General features: G+C 35.8%; 1 protein-coding gene across 23 annotated transcripts in view; it reads left to right on the forward strand.

The window, feature by feature from the left end:
* HDAC9 (histone deacetylase 9) overlaps positions 1-25,467 on the forward strand; it is a 920,581-nt gene that overhangs the window by 673,464 nt on the left and 221,650 nt on the right. For 20 of the 23 annotated variants that reach the window (XR_012002703.1, XR_012002701.1, XR_012002704.1 and 17 more), the window contains one exon: positions 18,833-18,940. Coding sequence is in view for 19 of the 23 variants with exons in the window: in XM_072764471.1 (XP_072620572.1) it covers positions 18,833-18,940 (108 nt within the window). In the remaining 4 variants the exon portion in view is untranslated. Of the gene's footprint in view, positions 1-2,648; positions 4,149-18,832; positions 18,941-25,467 lie in introns of those variants that run through there. The other 3 variants (XM_072764485.1, XM_072764486.1, XM_072764487.1) reach the window with 1 other exon arrangement.

The raw sequence follows: 25,467 nt of genomic DNA on the forward strand, positions 1-25,467 counted from the left end.
TACAGTTCTGGATCTCCACCTTCACTTCTGCCTATGAGGATATAACCATCTTAGGGTAGGGTTGTTTTATTTAGAACACACAAAATTCCCGGCCTCCTTTTTGACTACTGGATTGAGGTGTAGTAAATTTAGTCATACCCTGATATCCTGAAATCTCTCTTAAGGTATGATATTGGAGGTCTGGAGGAGCTTGAGATGGGGTCACAGTTATCCAATCTGTGGTTGGGAGACATCTGGGTAGCTTTAGATCTTAATATTATATGCTTTGGGCTTCCCAGTAACTGGGAACATTATTTGGACAGTTTCCTATATAAATTGTGCAGCTGCAAATTAGATGCAATACTCTAATACCTGCCCATTTTCAAGTATATTGAAAATACCCTAACATTTACATTATATTTCTCATGGTTTTTCATGTGCATTTTAGCTGCTTCTTTAGTAGACACTATTATATTGTGGTCTCACTTGTCTTTAGCTCATCCCTGCTGATTTATATCTGAGCTGCTAGATTGAGGGTAACTGATTTATTGATTCTATTAGGTTAGTGCATGAAACAAAGTTAGATTACTTTTCTCTTTGTTCATAACCAATTGTATATTATGCGTATACAGCACAAGAAACACAAACTTTGGAGTCTGAAATCCAGGGCTACATTTTTCTATTAACTTTCTGTTTGTGATGCTCAGAATCTTTGTTATTAAATGGACTGAATAAAAAAATTTCAGCTGTCATATAGGGCTATAGTCTAAACATCTAACTAAGTAAAATTATAACCCTTAACTTTGACTCAGAGGTTTGACTTAATGAAGGACTGATTTAATAGGTGAGATGCTCTGGCCTCTGCAGTGCCAGAGAACCCTTTAAAACATACTTCTTGATTCTCACAGAATTGGACTAATACAGTCTCACATCAGAGAGTAGCTTCCAATGATACCTACCTCATGCAGCTTCCAATGATAACCTACCTTATGTCTTTTAATTCTCACAGCCTTCCCAGAAGTCTTGTTACTAAAGGTAGAACTGAGGCTTCTGACTCCATGGAAAAGGAAACAGGCTGAGAAAAGGGAATAACGTGTTCAAGTCACACAAGTAGTAGGTGGTGAAATCAATAGCTCCTGATTCCCAAGCTTTTAACCACAGTACCATGCACACACACCTCACCATAATGTCAACCTCATAGGATTATCAACACTCATTTCCCAAATGAAAATATTCCTATCCATAAGAATGCACTATTGTTTCTTTTGCCAAGAGCATTCTCTTTATTATAATTCCTATGAAGTATTAAATCCATTCATTCAGACATCATTAATTTGAGGTAAAAAATTATGAACCTCTACGGAGCATTTTAATTTGAACTAGAACAGTGAAAAACCCTTGCTTTTGGACCAAAACTACTTTTGGAAAAGTTAGAGAAAATCTCATTGCACACACCTACTGAGCCAGAGTTAATTTTATTAAGCTGTCTTGGTAGGAACACGGCTCTATCATGCACTGCCTAGTGATTACAAGGATTTGCACATTGTGAAATATCCTTTCCACAGTATGTTAATCAGATTAAATGAAGTAGTAGGGAAATACTAAGATGTATTACTGGGCTATATCTCTAATCAATCTTGTTAGGACTGATGAGCAGATTACTGTAAATAACAACAGTAAGGACTCTTAGATTCCTTGATTGACCACATAACCTACAGGAATTCATATATTGCAAAGCCTTGAGTCTGCCAATGTCTTAAGAATCTTTAGAATCTTAAAATGTAGCAATTTGCAAAAACAAATATGGTTCTGTACTTATCACTGGCACGTAAATAGTAAAGGGATATTTTTCTGAAGACGAAGAGGACTAAAAATTGTACATGCAAGGTCAGTAGGGGTGCCAGAAAACAGTTGAACTGGAAGGGGGTTTGTGGTAGAGCATTAGTGTACATGGCATGCCCCTTGTCTCTTCCAGCTGCTGCATTAATAGTTCACGCCTTCTTTCCATATGGAGTATCAGTCACAGTATTCATTCATCATATCCATGGTTTTACTTGGAATCTGAAGATCCTCCCTATAGCCACTTTATTTCTTTTTCATCTCACCATGACTAAAGAAGCTAAGGTGTGGGCATTATAACCTACAAGTGATCCCAAGAGAATGGGCTGTCATTCATGTGTTCCTCCCAGTGTTGAACAAAAGAGAGAAAGCATGTGGGTTCACCCACCCATTGTCATCATAAATCCATCCCAGCTCCATTTCAAAAGTCTCAGGATTTCAGAACATCTAACATGAAATGAATATATACATTCAAAGAACTGGCATGTTGTATCACACAGGAGAAAAGAGAACACCCATTGTTAAAGGCTGCAGAGCTAACCAAAGAATACAGTAAAGAATATCATAGGTCCTCAGCCCAGAAATATGATGCTCAATATTAGCCTACGGGAGGAAAAAGTGACAGTCACTTAGAGTTATAGAGGGCTTTCAAGAGTTTTTGAAGTATTGCTACCTAAATAACACCAGAACTGTCCCTGACTGCTTTTATGATTTTAGGGGGTATGTACTTCTGCCAAGACCTACAGTCAGAAAAATCAGCAATGCAAACTCTTTTAACAATTATTTGGCTTATCTGAGTCTCAATTTGTTCTTTTTTTTTTTTTTTTTAGAGCATGTGCATGTGTGCATGAGTCCAGGGAGGGGTAGAAGGAGAGGGAGGGAGAGAGAATCTTGAGCAGACTTCACAGTGAGTACAGAGCCCAGCATGGGGCTCAGTCTTACAACCCTGAGATCATGACCTGAGCTGAAATCAAGAGTTGAACACTTAACCAACTGAGCCATCCAGGTGCCCCTTTTTGTCTTTAACAATCAGGCCTCTCTCTCATCGCATTATTGTGAGGATCAAATGTGATGATCAGTGGCAACTGTGTGGAGAGAATGGACACTACGCCAATCTGATGGGTGGCCTTAATTAGGTCTTGCTTTGCAGAGAATAAATAAACTGCTACCTCAAGTGTGTGGTTTAAAAACTTCTTCAAAGTTCTAATACCTTCAGGTCTCATCTGACATACAACTAATGTTTTCCCATTAGAATCATGACACTTTAGGAGGACTAGTAAGGGGAGAGCAAGGATTGTTTTTAGAAGCCCTTGTGATGAGGCACATGGGCAGAAAAACTTGATTTAGTAATTAGAACATTTGAATTCAATTCTCCACATTGTCACTGCTTCAAAAGTGTTTCTCTAACTCCTAAAATATAATTCTGATTCAATAGAACTGGATGGGGTCTGAGAGTCTATATCCCTTTGAACACACATGTGATGTCAATATTGCTGATCCATGGACCACACTTTGAGTGACAAGATCCTGTGTGACTACAGATGGACAAATCATTTAATTAATTCTCTCTCTCTCTAAAATGAATAAATAACTCTTAAAAAAAAGACTTGGAGGGATAGCTTGTCTCCTTTGGGCAAATAGTTAATAAGACATGGGAGTTTCTATGAGAAGCAGGGGTGAACCATGAAAACAGAGGTCTGGGGCACCCCAGATGTTGCTGGCTGTCAAGCCAGAGAAAGGAGACACATAATTCTAGCAAATGAAAGCTATAAATCTAGGTGTGGTGCTAACTGAAAAAGAAGGGTTCTTCATGAAATTATTGATGTAATGCAGGACTTGAATAGGTAAGGGATTTTCACATTTTAGATTTTTTAGCCACAGTCAAACCCTGTCAAGAAATATATTACATAGAATTAATTTTTTTCGTTCATTGACAGATTCATATTTATTAAAGATCTATTATGTGTCAGACCCTGAAGATAAAGACACGCAGAGTCCTGCACTCACAGCACTTAACAATAGCTCTCATTATATATCATTAAGGAAAGATCTATAGAACACACAATACAGAAAGTCTTTTTTAAGTTCATATCTGTATTTGGTCAACTTGCCATAAAAAGATACCACTGGCTAACATTTTTAAATAACAAAGTATTGCTTACTACCAGCTATATAAATATAAGGTAATCCTAAACAATATCTCAATTACTCCATGAAGTCAAAATTGATGGCTTTCCAAGCTTCACAGTCATCGTGCATTTGGAACATCATATAATTAGCCTATTCTGGAAAGAAATCCAGAGAGAAAAGAAACACATACAAAACAAAAACATTTACTTATAAAACCTGATTAACTTTTTAAATACTCATTCCCCCTTTCTGAGATGCTAATGCCTAGGGTAGAAAAATATGCTCCTTTATCCTATTCCTGATGGTAATGAAGATTTGGTCAACTGTATGTTTTAAAAATATATATATTTTCCCATAGTTATAGAGACTGGAAATTCAAGTTGCAGGCGGGATTGGTTTCACCTGAGGCCTCTCTCCTTGGTTTGCAGATGGCAACTTGTTCAGTGTCCTCACCTTGCTTTTTCTCTGTGTGTAAACATCACTGGTGTCTCTTCCTCTACTTACAAGGACACCAGTCACACTACCTTTTTAAAGTCACTATCTATAAATATGGTCACATTGGGGTTAGATCTTTATCATTTGAATTGGGGGGGAGGCACAATTCCATCCAGAACAATATCTATATCTAGGGTTGACTTTGATTGGAATCCCAGTTCTGTGCCTTTATCAACAGAGTAACCGTTCAAGTTACTTAACCTCTCTAAAGAGACTTCCTCTTTTATAAAAGTGACTAATAGTGCCTTTATTAGACTATCATGAGGAATAAATTAGGTAATGTTTCTAAAATGTTTAACACAGTGCTGGCACTTTTTTGGTGCTTCAATCTGTCTGCTACATCTTTCATTAGATACTGACCAGAGATATTTACTTTGTGCTTCCTTTGGGTAATAAATTTGACTTTATTATCTCTTTCACTGCATCTACTGGCATGCTAGGCTTCTCTCTCTCTGAATCTTTCCTACTCCTACCTCTACTTTCACTCTTCCTGGAAAGGAAATAAGTACTGGAATCTTCAGCTCTAACCCTAAAAGTAGAGGCTTGAGGATTGAAAACCTTCTCAAATACCTCTCAAGTGGTAAAAGGTAATTATCCTGTTTCCTAAAACAAAAAAGAAATTTGGCTTGCAGATGCCATTATACATACTATATAGAGCTTAAAACAGAATAAGCTCTGTAGAAAAATTAAAACTAAAGTTTCTCAGAAATTAAATCAAGCTGATATGATTCCAGTGACTTAAAAATATTAGGTAATTTCTAAGTTACCAAATCAAGATACTGTCTGCAGAAATAGCTGATCCACAATGGATGATTCATCTAAATGATATACTTTACCTGATGTAATGCAAAAGTTAAAAAGATACTTAATTTCTTTCATAGTTTTAATTTTTATACAGCGTGCCTAAAATGGTACAGAATCAGTACTGTGATGAAAACCTGTTTCTTTGTTGAGTCTGGTATCTCACAGGAGGTTTCTATGGGCATCTGATCATTATTTAAGCTTAAACTCAATTATTCAGAAATGCCCCGTGGCCCAAGCAGCAGCATAGCATAGCAGCAGCTGCTTACTAAACTGCTTAATGTTGGCTGAGGAGTTTCAGTTCCCGACTTTCAGGGTGAAATATCCAAGGCATCCGTGGAAGAATCATGTACCACATTAACCATGCACAGTGCATATGAAACCTGTTCTGTTAATGGGCAAACTAGTATTATATTTAACTCTGGGAATATTTCCGAGAAGAATCAACAAGCTGCATTTAGATTATACAGAGGAGACTGTGCCTAAATTCCTTTTCTTCTAAGTCATTCTCCTTCCCTTTTAAATACTTTCACATCCACTTTCAGTACAGGTAGCTTAATTTCTATCATGTGCGGCTTTTCAGAGCATTAGCTTTGTTTCGGGTGCCAATGATTGAGCTATGCTGGATGTGCTTGGAAAAGGCCGACATTCATTCAGGAAACTCCAGTTGAACTAGATCCATATGCAGCTAGAAAAAAAAATGTAGCTTTCTGATTAGAAGTAGTTTTTGGCTTCCAGCATTATCACAGATGATTTTTGTTTTTGATGTGTGGCTGAATAGAAAGTAATTTTGGAACCAAAACTCTGGAATATTTTTTTCCTTAGTGAACCTTTACTGAGAGCTTACTGCTCTCACTGTCGTATTGCACTTGGTTAAGCACTTTGAATGCATTGACTAATACTAATAATAATCCTATGAGGAAAGTTGTGTCATCTCTATTTTTATTTAGAGCATGGTTAATAAACTTGCCCAGGTTTGAACAATTTGTAAACGGAAATGGTAGTTTTCAAGGTCTCTCACTCATATTCTAATGTCAGCCAGATAGATAAGGTGGTATTGCACTAAACATTGATGAAATCATTGCCAAAGCTACCACCAAAAGAGTTTTAGAAAAAGGTGGAGGAGTCCAAACATTGGCTCATTGAAATGTCTGTTAAAAAAGCTTATCAGAAAACCTGACAATTTCTCCAAATTCAGGGGTTTATGAAGACCTCCAGGTATAAACTATTACTGGAATTATTAGGCAGATTATTAGTAGTCATTCCCTCTTGGTGTACAACATACTTTGTTCAGGGTAATTTATTAATAAAACTAACACGGGGTTCCTGGGTGACTCATTTGGTTAAACATCCAACGTTTGGTTTCCGCTGAGGCCATGGTATCAAGAATGGAAAGATCTAGCCCTGTGTCAGGTTTGCACTCAACAGGGAGTCTGCTTGAGATTCTTTCTCTTCCTTGTCCTCCCTCTTTCTTTCTCCCTCACCTCCTGTATGCGTGCTCTCTCTCTCAAATAAGTAAAATCTAAAAAAAAAGAAAAAAAAAGAGGTAATTTAAAGAAAAAAAACCCTCCTAACCCACATTTCTTTAAAAAAAAAATATTTATTTGTTTTAGAGAGAGAGCATGGGCATGTACACACATGTGCAAGTTGGGGGAGGAGCAGAGGGAGAGGGAGAGAGAAAATCTCTAGTAGACTCCCTGCTGACTGCAAGCCTGATGTGGGACTTGATCCAATGATTCTGAGATCATGACCTAAGCTGAAATCAAATGTCAGTGGCTCAACTGACTGAGCCATTTAGGAACCCCACCTAACAAACACTTCTAATTTTACCTCCAGCTTCCCTTTTTTTTTTCTGTCTCTTTTACCCAAATAGAGTTCTGCCTGTGTACAATTTGGAAGGAAAGTCCTTTCTCTATGAAATCAATGCTCCTCAAATTATTATGTGGTAAAGGACAAGATTTTGTTTGATTACTTTTTATTTCTTGTCATAGAGCAATGCTTTCCATAAAATGCAATAAAAAAGAATTACTAAAAATGAGATACAGAAAACATACCCAATAAAAACTCATTCTTATTGGGTTGAACAGATATAAAATTATTCTAAAAAATTGCTCTAGAAGTTGCTAAATGCTTGCTTTTGTTTATCTTACTGTAGACTGAGACCATCATGGTGCCATGAACCACACTTTGAGTAGCAGTATTGTAGACCAGTGTTTTTTACTGATTGAATTTAAATTTGCCATCTTGTTAGTTGTTTTATATTTACATCTGTTATTTGCTTGTTTGTTTTCTTTTTCTGCTTTCCTTTGGATTGAATATTTTTAAAAATTATATCTTTTATTTCCACTATTAACTTATTAGTTTTATATCTATATTTTTAGTAGTTTCTCTAGCATTTATACTTAATAATATATTTCAAAGTCAGCCTTCAGGTACTATTACACTACTTCATATGTAATATGAAAATCCTAAGCAGTTTATTTGTGGTCCTCTCCTTCCATTCTATGTATTTTGTTGTGATACATCAATTTTTACATGTGCCATAAACCCCTCAATATATTTTTTAATATTTTTGCTTTAATCAGTGTTTTAAGGAAATAGAAATAAGAAAAAAGGTCTCTTTTATATGCATGTCTTCATTATTATCATTTTTAGCACTCTTCATTTCCTCTATGATTTTCTTTACCATGTTTTTAAAATATTTTATTTTATTCATGAGAGACACAGGGAAGAGGCAGAGACATAGGCAGAGGGAGAAGCAGGCTCTAGAGGGACTGGATCCCAAGACTCCGGGACCACGTCCTGAGCTGAAGGCTCAGGACTCAACCACTGAGCCTCCCAGGAGTCCCTCTTTGCCATTTTTTGTGACTCAGGTCTGATGGAAGAATAATACCTCAGCAGTTATTTTTCTGAGCAATCTTTATTTCACCCTTTAAAAGTATTTTTTGAAGATATTTTTGTTAGTATCGAATTCTGATTGACATTTTTTTCCTTTAAAAACTTTGAAGACATCACTCCTTTATGTTCTGGCTTAAGTAGTTTCTGCTAAGAAATCAGTCAAAATTCCTGTCATAGTTTAGTATTGTACATGATGTGTCTTTTCTCTGGCTGCCTTCAATATTTTATTTTTACTTTTTTATTTTTTAGCAGTTTGAATGTGATGCACCTAGGTGTGGTTTTGTCTGCTATTATTATTGAATTGATGGCATTTTTTTTCTACTTATGGTATGAATCTTTTGGATCTGTGGTTTCACTATTTTGAGAAGTTGTCAGTCATTCTGCTTTATTTTTTCTTTCTCCCTTCCAAGAATCCAGTTACACCTGCATTAGACAATTCAGTTACTTGCCTGCCTTATGACCTTAGCTTGGAACCTTTCTCCAAAAGTTAACTAATTATTTATTCAGCATTTTTAAATTAGGATAGATGTGTCAGAAATATGAGGCCACATTTTAAATGCATGTAGGCATTACTGCAATTGATAAGTTTCAAATCAATTTTAAAACATTGCTGAATTAATTATAATTTTCACCACTATGAATTTTCTCAAGTAGCGAATTTTAATAGTGCAATGAAACTTTTTGTAGTGCTGTGAATATTTATAGCATTTACTTGAAATGTTAACCTGAGCATCCTTGCTTTAGTCTTATCCTTAGGCAAAGCTAGACTCCTTTATAAACATATCCCATACCCCCAACCCCCAGAATTAGGGTTGTTATACTCTCCAAGTGCTTCACACTAAGAAATCCTTAGACTTTAATCATTTTGCCCAAGAAATCAACCCAGCTAGTTTCTCTGATATACTTTTTTCCTCCATTTCCTCCTTTAGAATTTTCAAACTTTGTGTGGAAGTAAGTTACTCTAGGGACACCTGGATGGCTCAGTGGTTGAATGTCTGCCTTTGACTAAGTGATCCTGGGGTCCTGGGATTGAGTCCAGCATTGTGCTCCCCGTGGGGAGGCAGCTTCTTCCCCTGCCTCTGTGTCTGCCTCTCTCTCTGTGTCTGTCATGAATAAATAAATAAAATCTTAAGAAAAAGAAGTAAGTTACTCTAGACAGCAAAAGTTATGCGCTGATAGCCCAGGAGCCATATTTAGCATATAGGTAAGTTTCTTTTAGCCTGGCTGGGGATTTTTTTTTTTTTAAAGTGAATTCTTGGTGGAAAGGGAGGTGGGCGGGGGGTGAGGGTGACTGGGTGACAGGCACTGAGGTGGCACTGGACGGGATGAGCACTGGGTGTTATTCTATATGTTGACAAATTGAACACCAATAAAAATAAATTTATTAAAAAAATAAAATAAAAAGTGAATTCTTCTCAATATTTAAGATTGAAAAATCATACCAAGGGCCCTACCTTTCATTCACCTTGCATTACATTACATTATATTACATCTATATTACCAGTGTGACCTCTGGAGTATTTTGAACATGTGGCTACTGGTTTAGACCTAGTTGTACCACTTCTGTATGTGAGTCTCTTTAAGCTAATTTTTTGTACCTTTTCCTGTTCATGGATCTATTTGTCTATGTAAAAGGGTCACTACGTACCCCTTAACACCAAGGAAATTCTTTATACTTTAGTTAATATTTAAAGTATTCCTGCTGCAGATCTGTTTAGGAAGAAGATTGCTATTATTATTGCTGTTTATTTTATTTTATTTTATTTTATTTTATTTTATTTTATTTTATTTTATTTTATTTATTTTATTTTATTTTTATTTACAACAGTCACACACTGAGAGAGAGAGAGAGGCAGAGACACAGGCAGAGGGAGAAGCAGGCTCCATGCAGGGAGCCTGATGTGGGACTCGATCCCAGGTCTCCAGGATCACGCCCTGGGCCAAAGGCAGGCGCTAAACCACTGCGCCACCCAGGGATCCCCTATTGCTGTTTTTAAAACCATAAATTGCAAGAACAATATATATTATTCAGTGACAGAACTATTGGACAGTTAGCCTACTTAGAACTCTGATTATTTTGTGCACTGTGTGTTGCACTTATATTTTGCTATCCATTTTAACGGAGTCATTCTCAGAGTAAGTAATTTTTTAAAAAAGGAAAAAACTATGAAAGACATAAGTGATTACTCTAAGGATTTTCACATACACAGAGGCTTCTGAATAAGGGGCAGGAGTAGCACTAAGGAAGCATCTTGATTTCTTGCAAAATCCTGACCATGGATTTTGGTCATTTTAATTCATGTTTCTAATTCACAGTGGAGTAAAGAAACTGTGAAAGCAATGGTGTTTGAAGTAACCCAGCTCTCAGATGCTCAGAATATTTTCAAAAGAATTGAACATTTGGAAGTGTGGGTATACTCACAAATGGCACTTAGATATCTCCACTAAACGAAATGAATCATAGCCACTCAAATGCAGCAGACTGTCCATTTACTCTCAGCCACATGTGCAGGGACAAACCCAACATTCTTATAAACAAACATTTCTCAAGGACTTGATTTTTAATAGTTAGAACTTGTCTGTTTCTTTCTTTCTTTTCTTTTTTGTATAAATGCCAATAATCACATGATGTCCTTGATCTTTTATTTTGTCACTGATATTATATAATTATATCTTGTTTGAAATCATTAAAAGAAATTATCATCCCTTTCTTTCATGTATTAGGCAAAAATAAGTTGAGATTGAAGCAAAAGAATGGGGAGAACTGTGAAAGGTTTTTCCTGGCTCTGTCACTACTATTTGTGAAACTGAAGAAACTGAAAAGGACAGAACAACCCTTTAATATAAATTTATATTAATGTTGATTTTATTCAGGATTCAGAATTATTTGGATAAATTCAGGAAAAGAACAATGTTGATAAAAATCATTCTTGGTTGTATTCCAAAGAAAATGCAAGAGAGAAAACACAAGTTAAAATTAACAATGAAAGTATAAAGTGATTTCCTTCCTATTTCCTCTCTCTCCTCTTCTCTGCCTGCATCCTCTGGGTTCTCTTTGCTCTTTTTGCATCTTGCGTCTCTATATTTTCCTTTTAGTCTTGCCATATTCCAGAAAGGATTTAAAAACTTTCAAAATAAACATGAAGTGTTTATGTGTGGTGTATATTCAAGGCAGGTTGTCATCATGCAAAAGTGAAAATACAGTGAGCTAGTGATGGGATTAGCATATAAAGTGTTGTCGTAGCTAATATTTTTACTAGACAAGGACCACAAATTTGACTTTGAGACTTCTAGCAGCCCATGTGAAGAAGGTAGCACTGTTATTTATATGAATCTCAATGTTTCTAGGGCAGGATTTCTCAACTTTGGCATTATTGACGTTTTGGCAAGATAACTTCTTCTCTGTACTGTCCTATGGCACTTTAAGATGTTTAGGGGCCTTTACCTTCTGTCTCCTTTCCTTAAGGAAGGGAAGAGAAATGTGTGGGAAATATCAGGAAGGGAGACAGAACGTAAAGACTCCTAACTCTGGGAAACGAACTAGGGGTGGTGGAAGGGGAGGAGGGCGGGGGGTGGGGGGGAATGGGTGACGGGCACTGAGGCGGACACTTGACGGGATGAGCACTGGGTGTTTTTCTGTATGTTGGTAAATTGAACACCAATAAAAATTAATTTATATAAAAAAAAAGATGTTTAGGGGCATTCCTGGCTTCTACCAAACAGAGGCTAGAAGCTTACCTGCTCCTTCAGGCTTGACAGCCAAAAATGTCCAGAAATTCCCAAATGGCCCCTGGGAGGTGAAAAAGGTGGTAGGGAAAACCACTCCCATTGATAACTACTGCTTTAATATAACAGCAAACAAATTAGAAAATGCCCAACTACTCCAGATACAACTTGTGGTATTTGAATTTTTTGAATATTTTAGCAATTTTACATGGTAGAATTTTAATACCTTTAAAAATAAAATATTGATATTAGGTCTTACCTGGTATATTTCACTAAGAAAATCCTTGATTCTATAAATAAAACTATATTTTTAAAAATCATTTTGTTTTTTACATAGTTTATTTCAATTTTGATTTTACTAGCATAAAAAATCAATATGGCTTAAGAATTTATACTCTTTTTTTCTGAATTCTCATTCCAGCTGCACTAATTACTAGCTAAATAACCTATCTGATTTCATATACAGAAGTGCTTAGTAAGAGGATCAGTGTCAATGGTTGGAGGAATTGTCTGAGTTTATCTGGGCAGTGAGCTTTGCATAGTGTTTGGATTTTAATAAGTATATTAATTATGAGATGATAACAATGATTATTGTTGTCATTGTTATTTATAAAAAATAAAGACCAGAGTATTATAGAGTAAGGTAACATATAATAAAACTGAAAAAACCTGAAATGTCCTTATTAGGTGTCTATCGTATTCTCTGTACACTTTCTGAATTACATTCCGCTATGACTCCAAGTGAATGAATTATATTTTCACCATTCATGTTTCATAGATCAGGTTTGATTTAGCAGTCTTCCTTTTTATCTTTTATAGATACAGATACATGATGTTCTTCTTTCAGATGTGAATAGTATCAACTAGTGGCTAAGTTTTCTTAAGTAGACATGTAACTAATACTTTTAGCCCTTACTATCTCTTCTACCTCCATGCCTCCTTATAGAGAGCATGTTCCTAACTGTTTTAGAAGACTAGTATAAATAATTGCTATGTGCTTATGAATTACTGGACTTTTTTATCCCTATCTCTTGTTCTTTTTTTCTTTCCTTCCTCCTGCTCTCCCCCCTCTCTCTTTCTCTCTCTAACCCCCTCATCCCCCTCCCTCGTTTCTTTCTTTCTTTCTTTCTTTCTTTCTTTCTTTCTTTCTTTCTTTCTTTCTTTCTTTCTTTCTTTCTCTTTCCTCTTTCTTTCTCAGATTGATGAGTCTCACTGGCCTCTGATGATTATTCTGGGGTTTTCACATTGCCAGTTGCCATGGATTCTCTGAGGTCCATAATGAAATGGAGAATGTGCCATTCTTTGTCTTTTAACATAATTTTTACAATTGATACCAAAGTATTTTACTTCAATCACATTTTTTAAACAGAATATAAAATGTATTGCCTATTTCAGTTGTTACTTATAGCTTTCTCCATCTCTTTACCCTTATTGCCCTACTAACTAGACGTGAGGCTCTGGAAATACAGGCTGGAAGGATCTTAGTACCAAGCTCTGTACTGTTTTCAGAATTGTGCTTTCTCTTCTGATGACTAAATCTTTTTTATGGGCCAAGCTTGTATAATTCTCTACCCTAGGGTATATTTCCATCCTATCTCACCACATTTGCTTGGTTCCTAACAAAGAAAGACTTTTTCTGGAACAGCTTCATCTAACATTTCTGAACCACAGTTTTGGACACGTTAGGTCCAGGCCCTTCTACATGTTTATAAGTGATTTGAACTTTTGGGGGACTATTTTCAAATTGATAAATTTTAATTCTGGCAGTAAAACAAAGCCTCTTTGGACAGTTACTCAAAAGACTACTAAAGCTGCCTTCATGTTTTGTACATTTATACAGAAATTTTTGGAAGTTAAAAGCATACTATTTTTTTAGAATGCTCTATAAGCAAAAGCTTGGTTAAAATTCCAGATGAATTCTGAGGGAGGTAGTAAGTTGTATATTGCCACATTAATTCTAAAATATAGTTATATACCACCAGCCATGTATATAGCATATCCCTTGGGACTTCTCAGTATCCAGCTTATACCTTTTTCCCTATCATCTAGCAGAATAAATTCCTGATCTTAAAAATTGGATACAAAATTAGAATTAGCCATACTCATTCATATGTGTGATAAATATGCTTTTTCTTTTTTCCTAATTATACTGATCTTCTCCATAATTACTAATATATCCATCTTTTTAAAATCAACTTCAAGATCAACTTACTATTGGATGCAGTCTTTTATAGGTAACTGTTCAATCTCTCAGCTTCCTCTTCAAGATGTCTTTTGGGTATACGAGGGAGGGATGGAGACCTGATGAGGTCCTTGGACACTCATACTATCCTCTGGATATTCAGGCTTCCATGGCAATTTCCCTGGTCCATCTTCTTGTTCCTGATTGCCTAGCATTTGAAGCAGCTGATTTTCTCCTGATTTCACTTCAAGATGAAAACTGGTAGGGTTACCTGGTGGGGTGTCTCTGATGAACCGTAGGTTTGTCTTTCTCCAATCTCTCAGGATCTGAAGGGATGACTTTTGGCTTTTTCTTCCTCTTATATATCCTTTCTAAAGACTAAATCTATAAGGTCTAGGCCTGGCTTTCTGATAGGTAGAAAGAGTCTCTTCTCTGAGTATCAGAGAGGCAATGGTAGCATTGTCTTGATGCTGTCACTAATGTAATAATCTGAGACCACCAGCTTAGTTCTTGATATACAAAGGAATTTGGAAAAAATTCTCTTTCACCACAAAAGTATGGATTTTTATGTGTACTGATGCAAAATCCTATTTTGAATGTCATTGTCTTTTATATGAATCCTAATTTCCTTTTCAGCTTGTGTACCATTGCCTCCTAATGTACGTGTGCATGTGTACATGGGTGTGCACCCACACACACATATCAGGCTGAAGAATAAACTGGTAGAAAGACTAAGGAGAAGTGAATGTGTTGTATGGAAAGAAAAAAGATACAAGTACTTTGATTTTTTTCAAATTATAGTAGTTTTGGTTTTAAGAATTTGCTTTGCATTTCTTAACAGCTTTAGCAAGTAATTAGCTAGTGCGGTAAGCAGGATTGCTTTCTCCTCCACTACCATTTCTTTCCCCTTTCATGGCCTACTCTAAACAATTTACATTGTTTAAAATTATTTTCCATATCCAGAGCCAACTCTGTGCCATGCTCCTAATCTCTCTACCTTCAGCTTTCAAATGCTAGAGCACCTGTCTTACAGTTCTAAGTTCTTCTGGTCTCTACTTCCACCATCATTGTATTGCCATTTTAGCTTAATCCCATTTACAGATATCCATCTAAATCTAATCCTTCTTGCTATTTTTCCTTCTTTTCCAGCCACTCAGTATCCCATTCCATGCCAAGAACCACCAATAATTGGTGGAGTCAACCATCTCTCTTACCTAGAGTTTTTTCTACTGTCAGAAAGTCTTGCAGCAGTTAAAAATCAGAGTTTTCATATGAAGGTGACCTCCTTGACACTATCACTAATACAGGGAAAGGTTTTTGGCAATCTCTCATACCAATAAGAAGGACATAGCAGGAGAAGAAATACTTTTTGCTCTTGAGAATAGTAGGAAGTAGATATGGGAGTCTCTTCTAGTGACAGAGATAATAGTCAGGAGACTTCATGAGCCATGCATACTTTTTTTTTTTTTTTTTTTTACCATTGGAGCTCTTATTAAAATATAACATGGCAAATGCATGTGGGTAGCTTTTAGTAACTAATTTTGGTAGCTAATGGCCCTGGAACACCACTTTGAACACAATATCTTAGGAAAATATGTTTATAAATTGACTTATAAACACGTTTTGGGGATATAACTTTGCTATGGAATGAATTGTATCCCCCCCAAATTCATATGTAGAAGCCCTAACCCCTGATGTGATTTAACCTAATAGGGCTTTTAAGAAATAATTACAGCTAAATGAGGTCATACAGATGGGATCCTAATTTAATAGGAATGGTGGCCTTATCAGAAGAAAAAGAGAGAGGGATCTTTCTCTTTGTACTTGCACTCAACTGAGGAAAGGCCATGTGAGAATGTAGTGAGAAAGCAGACATCTGCAAGCCAAGGTGCGAACTGAACCAAATTTTCAAGCAGAAACCAAGTTGACTGACTCCTTGGACTTCCTAGCCTCCTGAACTGGGAGAAATAAAATCCTGTTGTTTAAGTCACTCAGCATATGGTATTTTGTTTTGGCAGCTGAGCTAAGACAACATCTGTTAATAAATTCAGAATTAATTACAATTTTTGGTTTATGAATAGATCATATGCAAAATCTTGACCATTATTGCCATTTAGTTACAAACTATACATAAAACCAATTGAAGTAGTTAAGTAAATGTTTTTTATGTTTAAATATAAGTAAATAAATTTCATAAATTCCTAAAATAAACTTCATAGATTCCTAAAGAGCACATGTTTAGGAATAATCCTGACCTTTGGGTGTAGTAAAAATCTCAAATATCCATTCCATTGAGCATCTATGTGCCTAGCATTCTTTCTATCAATAATTATAGCTTTATGATAGAAGTAACTCCCGTATACTAGAACTCTTAGCATCTGTTACATGGTAGGTACCTGACAAATATTGATGAGTTAAAAAAATAAGTATCTTGATTAGTAGAGGTTTATATACCAAAATTGATGGCATAGATGCAGAGTATTATTTCTGTAAGACTACTTAGAGGAAGATAGAAAAATGTAGATAAGAAGATGAATTTTAAAGTTATTTGTGGCTATCTAATGCCCCTTAGTATTATGGTTAAAGAGACATTGTTCCCAGGTGTTGTAATATTTTTCTAATCAAGTATAGTATTTATAGCGTTTTGGAAGGAAATTTTCTTTCTTTCTTTTTTTTTAAGAAAGAACTTAGAGTGTATTCTAAAGTCCACTAAAAAGGGGTTTGGAATTATATGTGGTTTTGAGTCATCCATTAGGTCTTTGGGATTTATTTATTTGTTTTATATTTGCTTGCATTCCCAATAATTTTAAATCTGGTTAGTGAGGGCTTTCTATGGCACCTATAGCTCTGTAATAGTTGAAAATTGACTAAAAACTATGCAACACAGTGTAAATGTTGGTTTTCATTTTTCAACTTGAGCAACCATCTTCCTCAAGGTATATCTATATGAAGCTCAAATAAGTGCCTATATTGTTTGGTAAAAACAAAACTTAATTTGGAGGGCAGATGATTAGGTTCCTTTGGCCATATGATCATACCTTCATTTTTTAGCTGGTGGTGTTGACAAGATGATATTGAGTATGACAAGGGCTTAACGTTTTTAGAAAGTGAGGGTTATTTCAGGAGAGCCATTTAGAAAGACATGTGATGTCAGAGTCAGGGGTCTGAAGGTCCTTGGGCCAGCTGAGTAGCCTCTCTAAACCACAGTGTGCTCATTCAGTAAACACTTATTAGGCCTCTACTCTGGGCTAGGCATTATAAAATGGCTGTAATAGTAGCCTAAATAGTAATAGCTAATATTTGCATATCACTTATTCATTTAGTCCTCACTAAAATCATATACAGATGGCACTTTAAAACATTGCTATGTCATAGATAAGGAAACCAAAGCACAGAGACATTTATTAACTAATTGCCCACTGTCATGTAGGTTTTAGCGGTGAAGCTACAATTTCACCCTGACAGTTGATTTAGAAACTTCTCTCTTCACCACTATGCTATTGTTGAAGAGATCTTAATTTTCTATTCATTTATTGTTCTCATTCATTATTTATTTATTCATTGATCTTGACAGAATTTAAGCTGGTGAGGATCTCATGAGAAAAGGCATGTTAAAAGGCTTAGGAAACTGCTTAGTACATTGTGAATGTGTAATTGTTATTTATTGTATTTGTTCCATGTTATTAGGCCTCTTTAATTCTTTAAAAAAAAAAAATCTTTATTTTGTGTGGGATTTCCCTTCTTTTACCCAGTTAAGAAGTCTTACTATTTGCACAATCACAAATTTTGTATTACATTTCCTAGTGCTTCAAGTAATTTATGTATTGTAACTTTAGAGACCTCTACCATTGTATTCTGTTTTTTTTTATATCATGAAATATTTTATACATAAAAGTATGTAACATATATGATCATTATAAACCAGTTATTGTACTTCTCTTGTTCTTGCTATGTTATCTTACTGCATGCATGAAAAAGGGTTAATAGACTTTTAGAAAGATAAATTAAAATTTCTGGTTTATGCTTTGTTTTCATAAGAATGTTCTCTTATAGAAGCAACCATGTATTTTAATGGCCTATCCAATTCTAATAATACCAATCTACATTAAGAACAGCTGCCAAACTGTAGTAAATGTTAGAAATTTTAAGTTTCTACTTTGAAAATCAAATTGCTCTTTGCAGTTGAATTTGATGAATGTTTTAAGTGTGAGGACCACACACTCCTTCCATTTAGTTGGAGAACCTGAACTGTGGTTGCTACTTCCTACTCACTGACTGCTACTGCTACCTGCCTAATAATTGTCTTTGGCTCCCTATAAACCTGCAGCCAGAATGGTATTTGAATTTTTCCCCTCTAGCACTTGCAAATCCGATTTTTATGTATAGCTAAGTGCTCTTAGCTTTTTTACTCTATCTACTACTGGGGCCTGGTTTCTAGCAGGCCTGTAACTACGCCAGATCCGGCCTATGTAATGCTGTTTGTAATGAGAAATCTAAACAGGGAATGGCAGTGAGGCATGGCAGGAATGTGTTTCCATTGGAGAAGTCAGTATAGAGAAAAAGTATAAGCAAAGTTCTGTCCAGAAGGTCTTTTCAGCTGGCCAGGATGGAAGACTAATGTTATTGTATCTAGGCTGTTACCCTGCCAGCCCTTCCTCACAAATTTGCTTTCTTTCTCTCTTCCCTTCTCCTCTTCTCCCCTCCCCCTCCCTCCCTTTTTCATCTATTCGTTTTCCTTCTTGTTTTCCCTCTCTCTTTCTTCGGGCCGTGCTGTTTGCTCAGGTGGACAGTGACACCATTTGGAATGAGCTGCACTCGTCCGGTGCTGCACGCATGGCTGTTGGCTGTGTCATCGAACTGGCTTCCAAAGTGGCCTCAGGAGAGCTGAAGGTGAGGTCTGGGTTGCATTAAGTGTGGGAAATCCAGAGAAGAAGCTAAAACAGTGATGTTGTTGTTTGGGAATTGTGGGAGTGTGGTGTGGTAATAAAAGGAAAGGGGTGGAGGGAAAGGGCAGGAAGATGACCACTAAGGTGTGATAATTAGTCTGTAGGTAGGTAGTAGCTAATTTTGCTCACAAGGCCTTCCTCTCCTTGGGGAAACTGCGGTCAGGGCACTCAGGTGTGTTTTTAAGAGAGCAGAAATGGTGAGGAAAGCCACGGTTCAGATTAAAAATACCCAGTGTATATATGTCTGTCATGTCCTCCTGAGATTCTCTTTCGAAGCAATTTAAAAAATAGATTACTGAATACTATGTATAAGCTCAGAATACCACCCAGAGAGAGGGGAGGGGCGGGAGGGGGAGAAAGGTAAATACCAGACGGGAAGGATTGGGAGGAAGAAGGAAATTGTTGATTAGAAGGGTAATGATCCAGGGTATGTTTTTCCATGAAAGAACTTCAAAAATGATCTATGCTTTATTGTTCTTTTCTTTTTATGGTCTCTTCTTTTCTACATCATATGAAAAGAACAATGTCCAAATCCCAACGTTTCCCAGTCTAAACAATTTATAAAAGCCAGAGACCTGACAGACGTTGACATTTTATTTGGTATTTTAACAGTGTTATTTAAAGGTATGCCATGTGCGTCTCGAATGCAGTTGCCCCTATAAACTTTGTTGGTGCTAACATGACTTTTTAAAGCACTAGTTCACACACTTCATAAGGAAATCTGGGTGGTGTTTGATTTGGTATTTTTAGCAATTGTAGGGATGGGGAAATATAATGTGAACAACATAGTCACTACAAATGTTGTTAGTCTAAAGTAAAATCTAATTAGGATTATTTTTCTGTTTATCTAGTGAATTTTTATTCAGTTACACCTGACTGTTCCACTTGTGGTAAAAAATGCTGGGTAAAAGGGTATATTTTACAATATATTGTCTTCCCAGAAGCCTTTGCTTTAACTCTGTAGGAAGTCAGAACCTATAGAAATATAAATTTTAAAAGAGCTGTATTTAACATATAGATATGCACACCTTATGTGTAGTTGACTTCGTCAGTGTTGGGACATTAATTGCTCATTTCGGGGATTTTATGGGGTCATTAATGTGGTGCATACTACTCAGTCTTTACCTTTGGTAATGGACTATTGGAAAGAGGAAAGGAATCAGCCTTATGGAGAAGTTTTGGCTGTCTCCCAGTAGCACTTTTAGCAATAATTCTTCCTGTTTGAGAATGTCACTTGTAACACTGGAATAGATTGATATCTTAAAAGAATGATCTTTGAAAGTCTTCTTTCAAAAGAATTAAAAAGACATACAACAGCTAAGCCACAGTATTATAATTTTTAAAAAATAATTCTGGCACAGACCCACTTAATGACAATGAAAATGATTATGTTAGGACGCACAATTTCTCATTGTTATGATTTTGTGGGAGTTTAATCAATAATTCAGAAACATTCTCAAGTAGAATGCCCACATGTTACACTCAAAATCATCATTGTTATTAGCCTCACAGAATGCAAAATCGCCAAATGTAAATCTGAAGAGTACTGAACAGAAGCCTAATTCTATTTTTTAGGAGGTAATAATTTAAAATAGCCAATTACAAACAAAGTGTCAACAACATAACATACAGCATGGATATGGTGGCTACCAGCTGTACTAACATTGGCTATTTATGTTAAGAAATTTATGTTAAGAACAAGGATTCATGCAAATCCTTTTCCCCCCATGGTGAAAAACCAGCAGGTATGGCTAAAAACAAAAAGAGAGAGAGAGAAAGAAGAATAGAGAAAAAGAGCCAGCCTAATAATCAAGAAATCTTGGCCCAAGCTCTGCCACTTAAATGCTGTGTCATTGGTGGCAAATCACTTAACTTCTCTGGGCTTTAGTTTCTTGTTCTGTGAAATCACCAGGATGGAATTTATAATGTTGAAGGTTGTATGTACATGGTTCTGATATTCTGAACTATTTACAAATGAAAATTAGATCTGATTCTCAAATGTACATACTGTGGCATACCAAATAGTAGATATTTTAAAACTAATTTCAACTTATTTTGGTGAATATTTGAGATATTGCAGCTGGTTTATCTGATTGTTAAACTCAAGGAAAAGTCCAAGATAGTCAGGACCATAACAAAGGCACCAGTGCTGACAGGTCAAGAGACTGAGTCCCTTGATTGCAAAGAGTTTGGGGAGGCCTATGGGAATGTCATATGAGAAAGGTAGCAGTGATAAATGATTTGCAGCCACAGTGAAGAAATGATAGAGGGAACCATGTTTAAGGACCACTAGCTAACCAAAAATGTCACTCAGCATCTACCTGTCACAGACTCCAATATGACAGGGCTGATACAGTTGACAGGTTGATATAGTTGCTGGCCAGGAGCATTAACACTCATGGCCTTGGAGTCATCACTTCATTCAGATCTATGAAGAAAACAGGGAAGCTTATTTGAGGACACTGGTAAGTTAACCTCTGATAAGAGATGTAGAAAGAAAACTTTAGTGTTTCATTTTTGGTTTTCAGCATCTACATTCAGTTCTTACATGCTCTACCCCATTATCCTAGTAAATCAATGTAACTTAATGAAACACCATTGGCATATTATAATGCTGTATTTTGTGAGACTGCACTAATTTTCCCTGGGAAACAGAGAATAATTAGAGCTTTATTTGAAATAGGATGGGCCTGGATGGAGTGATGAACTGAGAAGTGGGAGACAGCTGAAGGTTAGGTCACTGATCTCATAGAGAATGGGAACCTAGGAGATAAGAAATGTGTATGAGAAAGGAAAATGCCGAGGACAGATTTGATGACCTGGAATTTTTGCTTGATGCTCAACTTGATTGTTGACAGGTTCTGTCCATTATTTACCTGGAGGTATTGATGGACTGAAGGAGTTAGGAGAATGAACCAGGCACAGGAAGTGGGTTTCATGTTGATGCTTAAATAGACCATGTGCAGCAAACTATAGCAATAAATTGGTGTATTTACAAAGAATTGATATGCTCAGTGGAGTTCAGTCAAAATTATGGGGACTTTCAAGTTTTCCAGGTTTTTTTTTTAAAATTTTTATTTATTTATGATAGTCACACAGAGAGAGAGAGAGGCAGAGACATAGGCAGAGGGAGAAGCAGGCTCCATGCACCAGGAGCCCGACGTGGGATTTGATTCCGGGTCTCCAGGATTGCGCCCTAGGCCAAAGGCAGGCACTAAACCGCTGTGCCACCCAGGGATCCCCAGTTTTCCAGGTTTTTAACAATATGTACATGTATATCTGTATACAATACTCAAACAAGTGAAAATTTCTGGAATCTATAGTTGCTCAAATTGGTCATTTCTTAGGTTCTAGTACAAAGGAACACAAATATTCCAAAAATGCAAGAATGTTAGGTTTATTGGAAACTATAATTGGAAGAATATTTATCTCAAACTAGTTTTATTGCTCTATAGAGTATTTAAGAAATTATATCTAGAAATAAATATATCTCCAAAAGAGTATTTTTTTTCAAATTATAAGTAGTTCAATACTTGGTTCAAAAAATGGTATAAAATATCATTTTATATACCTTAAGTATATATGAATTTTGTAGTTTGTACCTTAGTAAGGCTGGAAAAAAATGGTTCAGTACTTACCAATCTTTACCATGAGGATTCATTTTGATGCTATTTTAGCAATGCTATATATAATATCATCATAAAAGTAAAAATTGCTTTAATTGTTTGTGGAAATATTTGTCAAAAAAAAACCCCACCGGATTATCTGAATGATGGATGAATTTCTTTAATGTTTAAATGGATATTGTGATATCTTGTTGCTAATAAGAACTTCTACTCATTGAGCACCTATTGGAAGATATGCAGTTTATACATAATTTGTGATAATTATCACAAAGGCCTTCGAAGGAAGTACCACCAATAGGATACCAGCTCAGAGACATAAAATAATTTTTTGAGATCCTGTACACTATTTAATAAATGTCAAAGCCTGTAAATCTCATAACCCTCTTTTCTTTTTCAGCTACTCTATAAGGAATTTCCTATGGAAATAGCACAAATATGTAAGGGCAAAAAAAGGTTAAAGTCATCTCTTTCAAATGGTCTAGATCTCTTTTTTATTATTATAAAATATTTAATCCACACAAAAAGAAATAATTACACTAATAACTTAAAAACTATTATGATAAACTATACACCTATGAACCTTTAATCCAACTTAAGAATGCTAATACTATTAAAGTCTCTCAGTACTTCCTCTTTTCTGACTCTAAAATAATTGTTAATCTATTGTATTTTTAAAATTATTACTTTTCCTTTCTTTAATAGTTTTAAACCATACGTTTGACCTTTATAAAAATGGAATCTTATTATAAAATGTATTGTTCCTCAGATTTCTTTCCCTCCACTTAAAATCATGTTATGAGGATTTATCCATATGAATTTATATAGCTGTGATTCATTAATTTTCATTGTGGAGAAGTATTCCCTTGTACATCATAATTTATTTATTCTTCTGTTGGACATTTCTGGGTTTTTGCTCTTCTGAATAATGCTGCTGTGGATAGTCTTTAACATGCCTGCTATTTCACTATGGCATTACAAAGAGTAAAATGGCAAGCTCCTAAGGATAGAAACATAGTAAATTTCAGTAAGTCATGCAAAGTAGAATTCCAAAGTTATTTGCCACAGTGACATCAGCAAAAAAAAAAAAAAAAAAGGCAGTTTAAACCTCTGAAAATCTTTTCATCATAAAATCATTGACAAAACTGGTAGAATTTGTCAGGATACATTTTTTAAGAACTCTGGCAATCAACCAAAAGTGTCCAGCAATTCAGGAAGCATGTGTTCAAAACAAAACCAGCTGAATCTTGGTAAGAACAGTGAGGTTCGTGGTGGTTTAATTCACCCTATTCTCATCTTACCCTTTCCAGCTCCACAGTAGCCTTAACAAATAACAGCCTGCATTTTTCAGTGAAAACCAGTAACTTGGCAGTCTCCATAGGGGACAGAATGGGCCTGGAGCTTCTTCAAAGCCTCCTTCTCTGAGAATTGTCATTATTTGGCCTGTCTGGTGCTTCGGTACCAGACCCCATTTGCAAGGCTGTCTTTTTTTGACATGATTTGGAATTCACCTGACATGAAAAGCCTTTTTCCCCAGAAGCAGTTGTTGAAAAATTAAAGATGGTTTGTTAACTTCATAGCTACCTGAAATGGTAGTTAACAGTGGATAAAATAGACTAACCAAAAGCATCAAAGGAAAAACTGGGAAATGAGATGTGGTAAGAGCTATGAAAAGCCCCATTGGAGACCTAAGAATCCAGAAGGCCTCATGCATTATAGGGCTGTTCAGATTCAGGAAAGACCTGAGAAGGCCCTTAGCTCTCATCTCAAGGTGATTTTCAGGCCCTGCTCAAAGAGGAAGTGAAGGCCAAGGTGAAATTGTCAACTTCCTGGCTGAATATTAAAAATGTGTTACAGACACACACACACAGCCCCTTGGACTATTGCCAAGTGTTTAAGGAAATTTCTGTCCAATCATTTACCGACCACTAAATTAGCTAAGCAGAGACTTCAGTGCCACACTCAACATAGAATATAGACTTTATGGAATTAGTTCAGAAACAGCAATAAGCAAAACAACAGTGACATATAATCTGTCTGTATAAACATGGTTATTTTATACATAGTATAATTTTAATTCAATAAAGAAAATAAGTAAAAAAACACACACACACACACACACAATGACAGGCCCTGGGGAGGAATGAAAATCTGATTTCCAAAATTTCCATATTACATTATTTAAAATGCCCAGTTTTTAACATAAAATTATTAGACATGGAAAGAAACATATGAATCTACATGAATAAATAATGAACACCAGTAAAAGTAAATATGTAAATGAGTATGAATGATAGTATATTTGTTTTTTGTTGTTGTTGTTTGTAACGCTTTTTCTCCTCTCTGGTTTAAAAGACAACTGCATAAAACAAAAACCATGAGTCTGTGTTGGTGGGCACCCAGTGTATAAAGATGTAATTTGTATGATAATATCAGCCCAAAGGAGAACCTGAGAAATGGAGCTATATAACAACAAAACAAACTTTTTAAAAAATATTTATGTATGTATGTATGTATGTATTTATTTATTTATTTATTTGAGGGAGAGCATGTGCACATACAGAGATGGGAGAGAGGGAGAGGGAGAGAAGCAGACTCTCCACTGAGTGCAGAGCCTGATGTGGGGTCAATCTCAGGACCCTGAGACCCTGACCTGAGCTGAAATGAAGAATTGGATACCTAACGAACTGAGCCACTTAGGTGCCCCCAACATAGTTTTATGATACTACTGAAATTTGGTTCATGTCTGAACTAGATTATTAAATGCTAATTATATTCCACTGGGCAACCAGAAAGAAAACAACTCAAAAAATATATTAAAGAATATAAAAGATTATATGTAAGAGTA

Source organism: Vulpes vulpes, chromosome 7 (assembly GCF_048418805.1).
Source record: "Vulpes vulpes isolate BD-2025 chromosome 7, VulVul3, whole genome shotgun sequence".
In the NCBI taxonomy this organism is placed as follows: Eukaryota; Metazoa; Chordata; class Mammalia; order Carnivora; family Canidae; genus Vulpes; species Vulpes vulpes.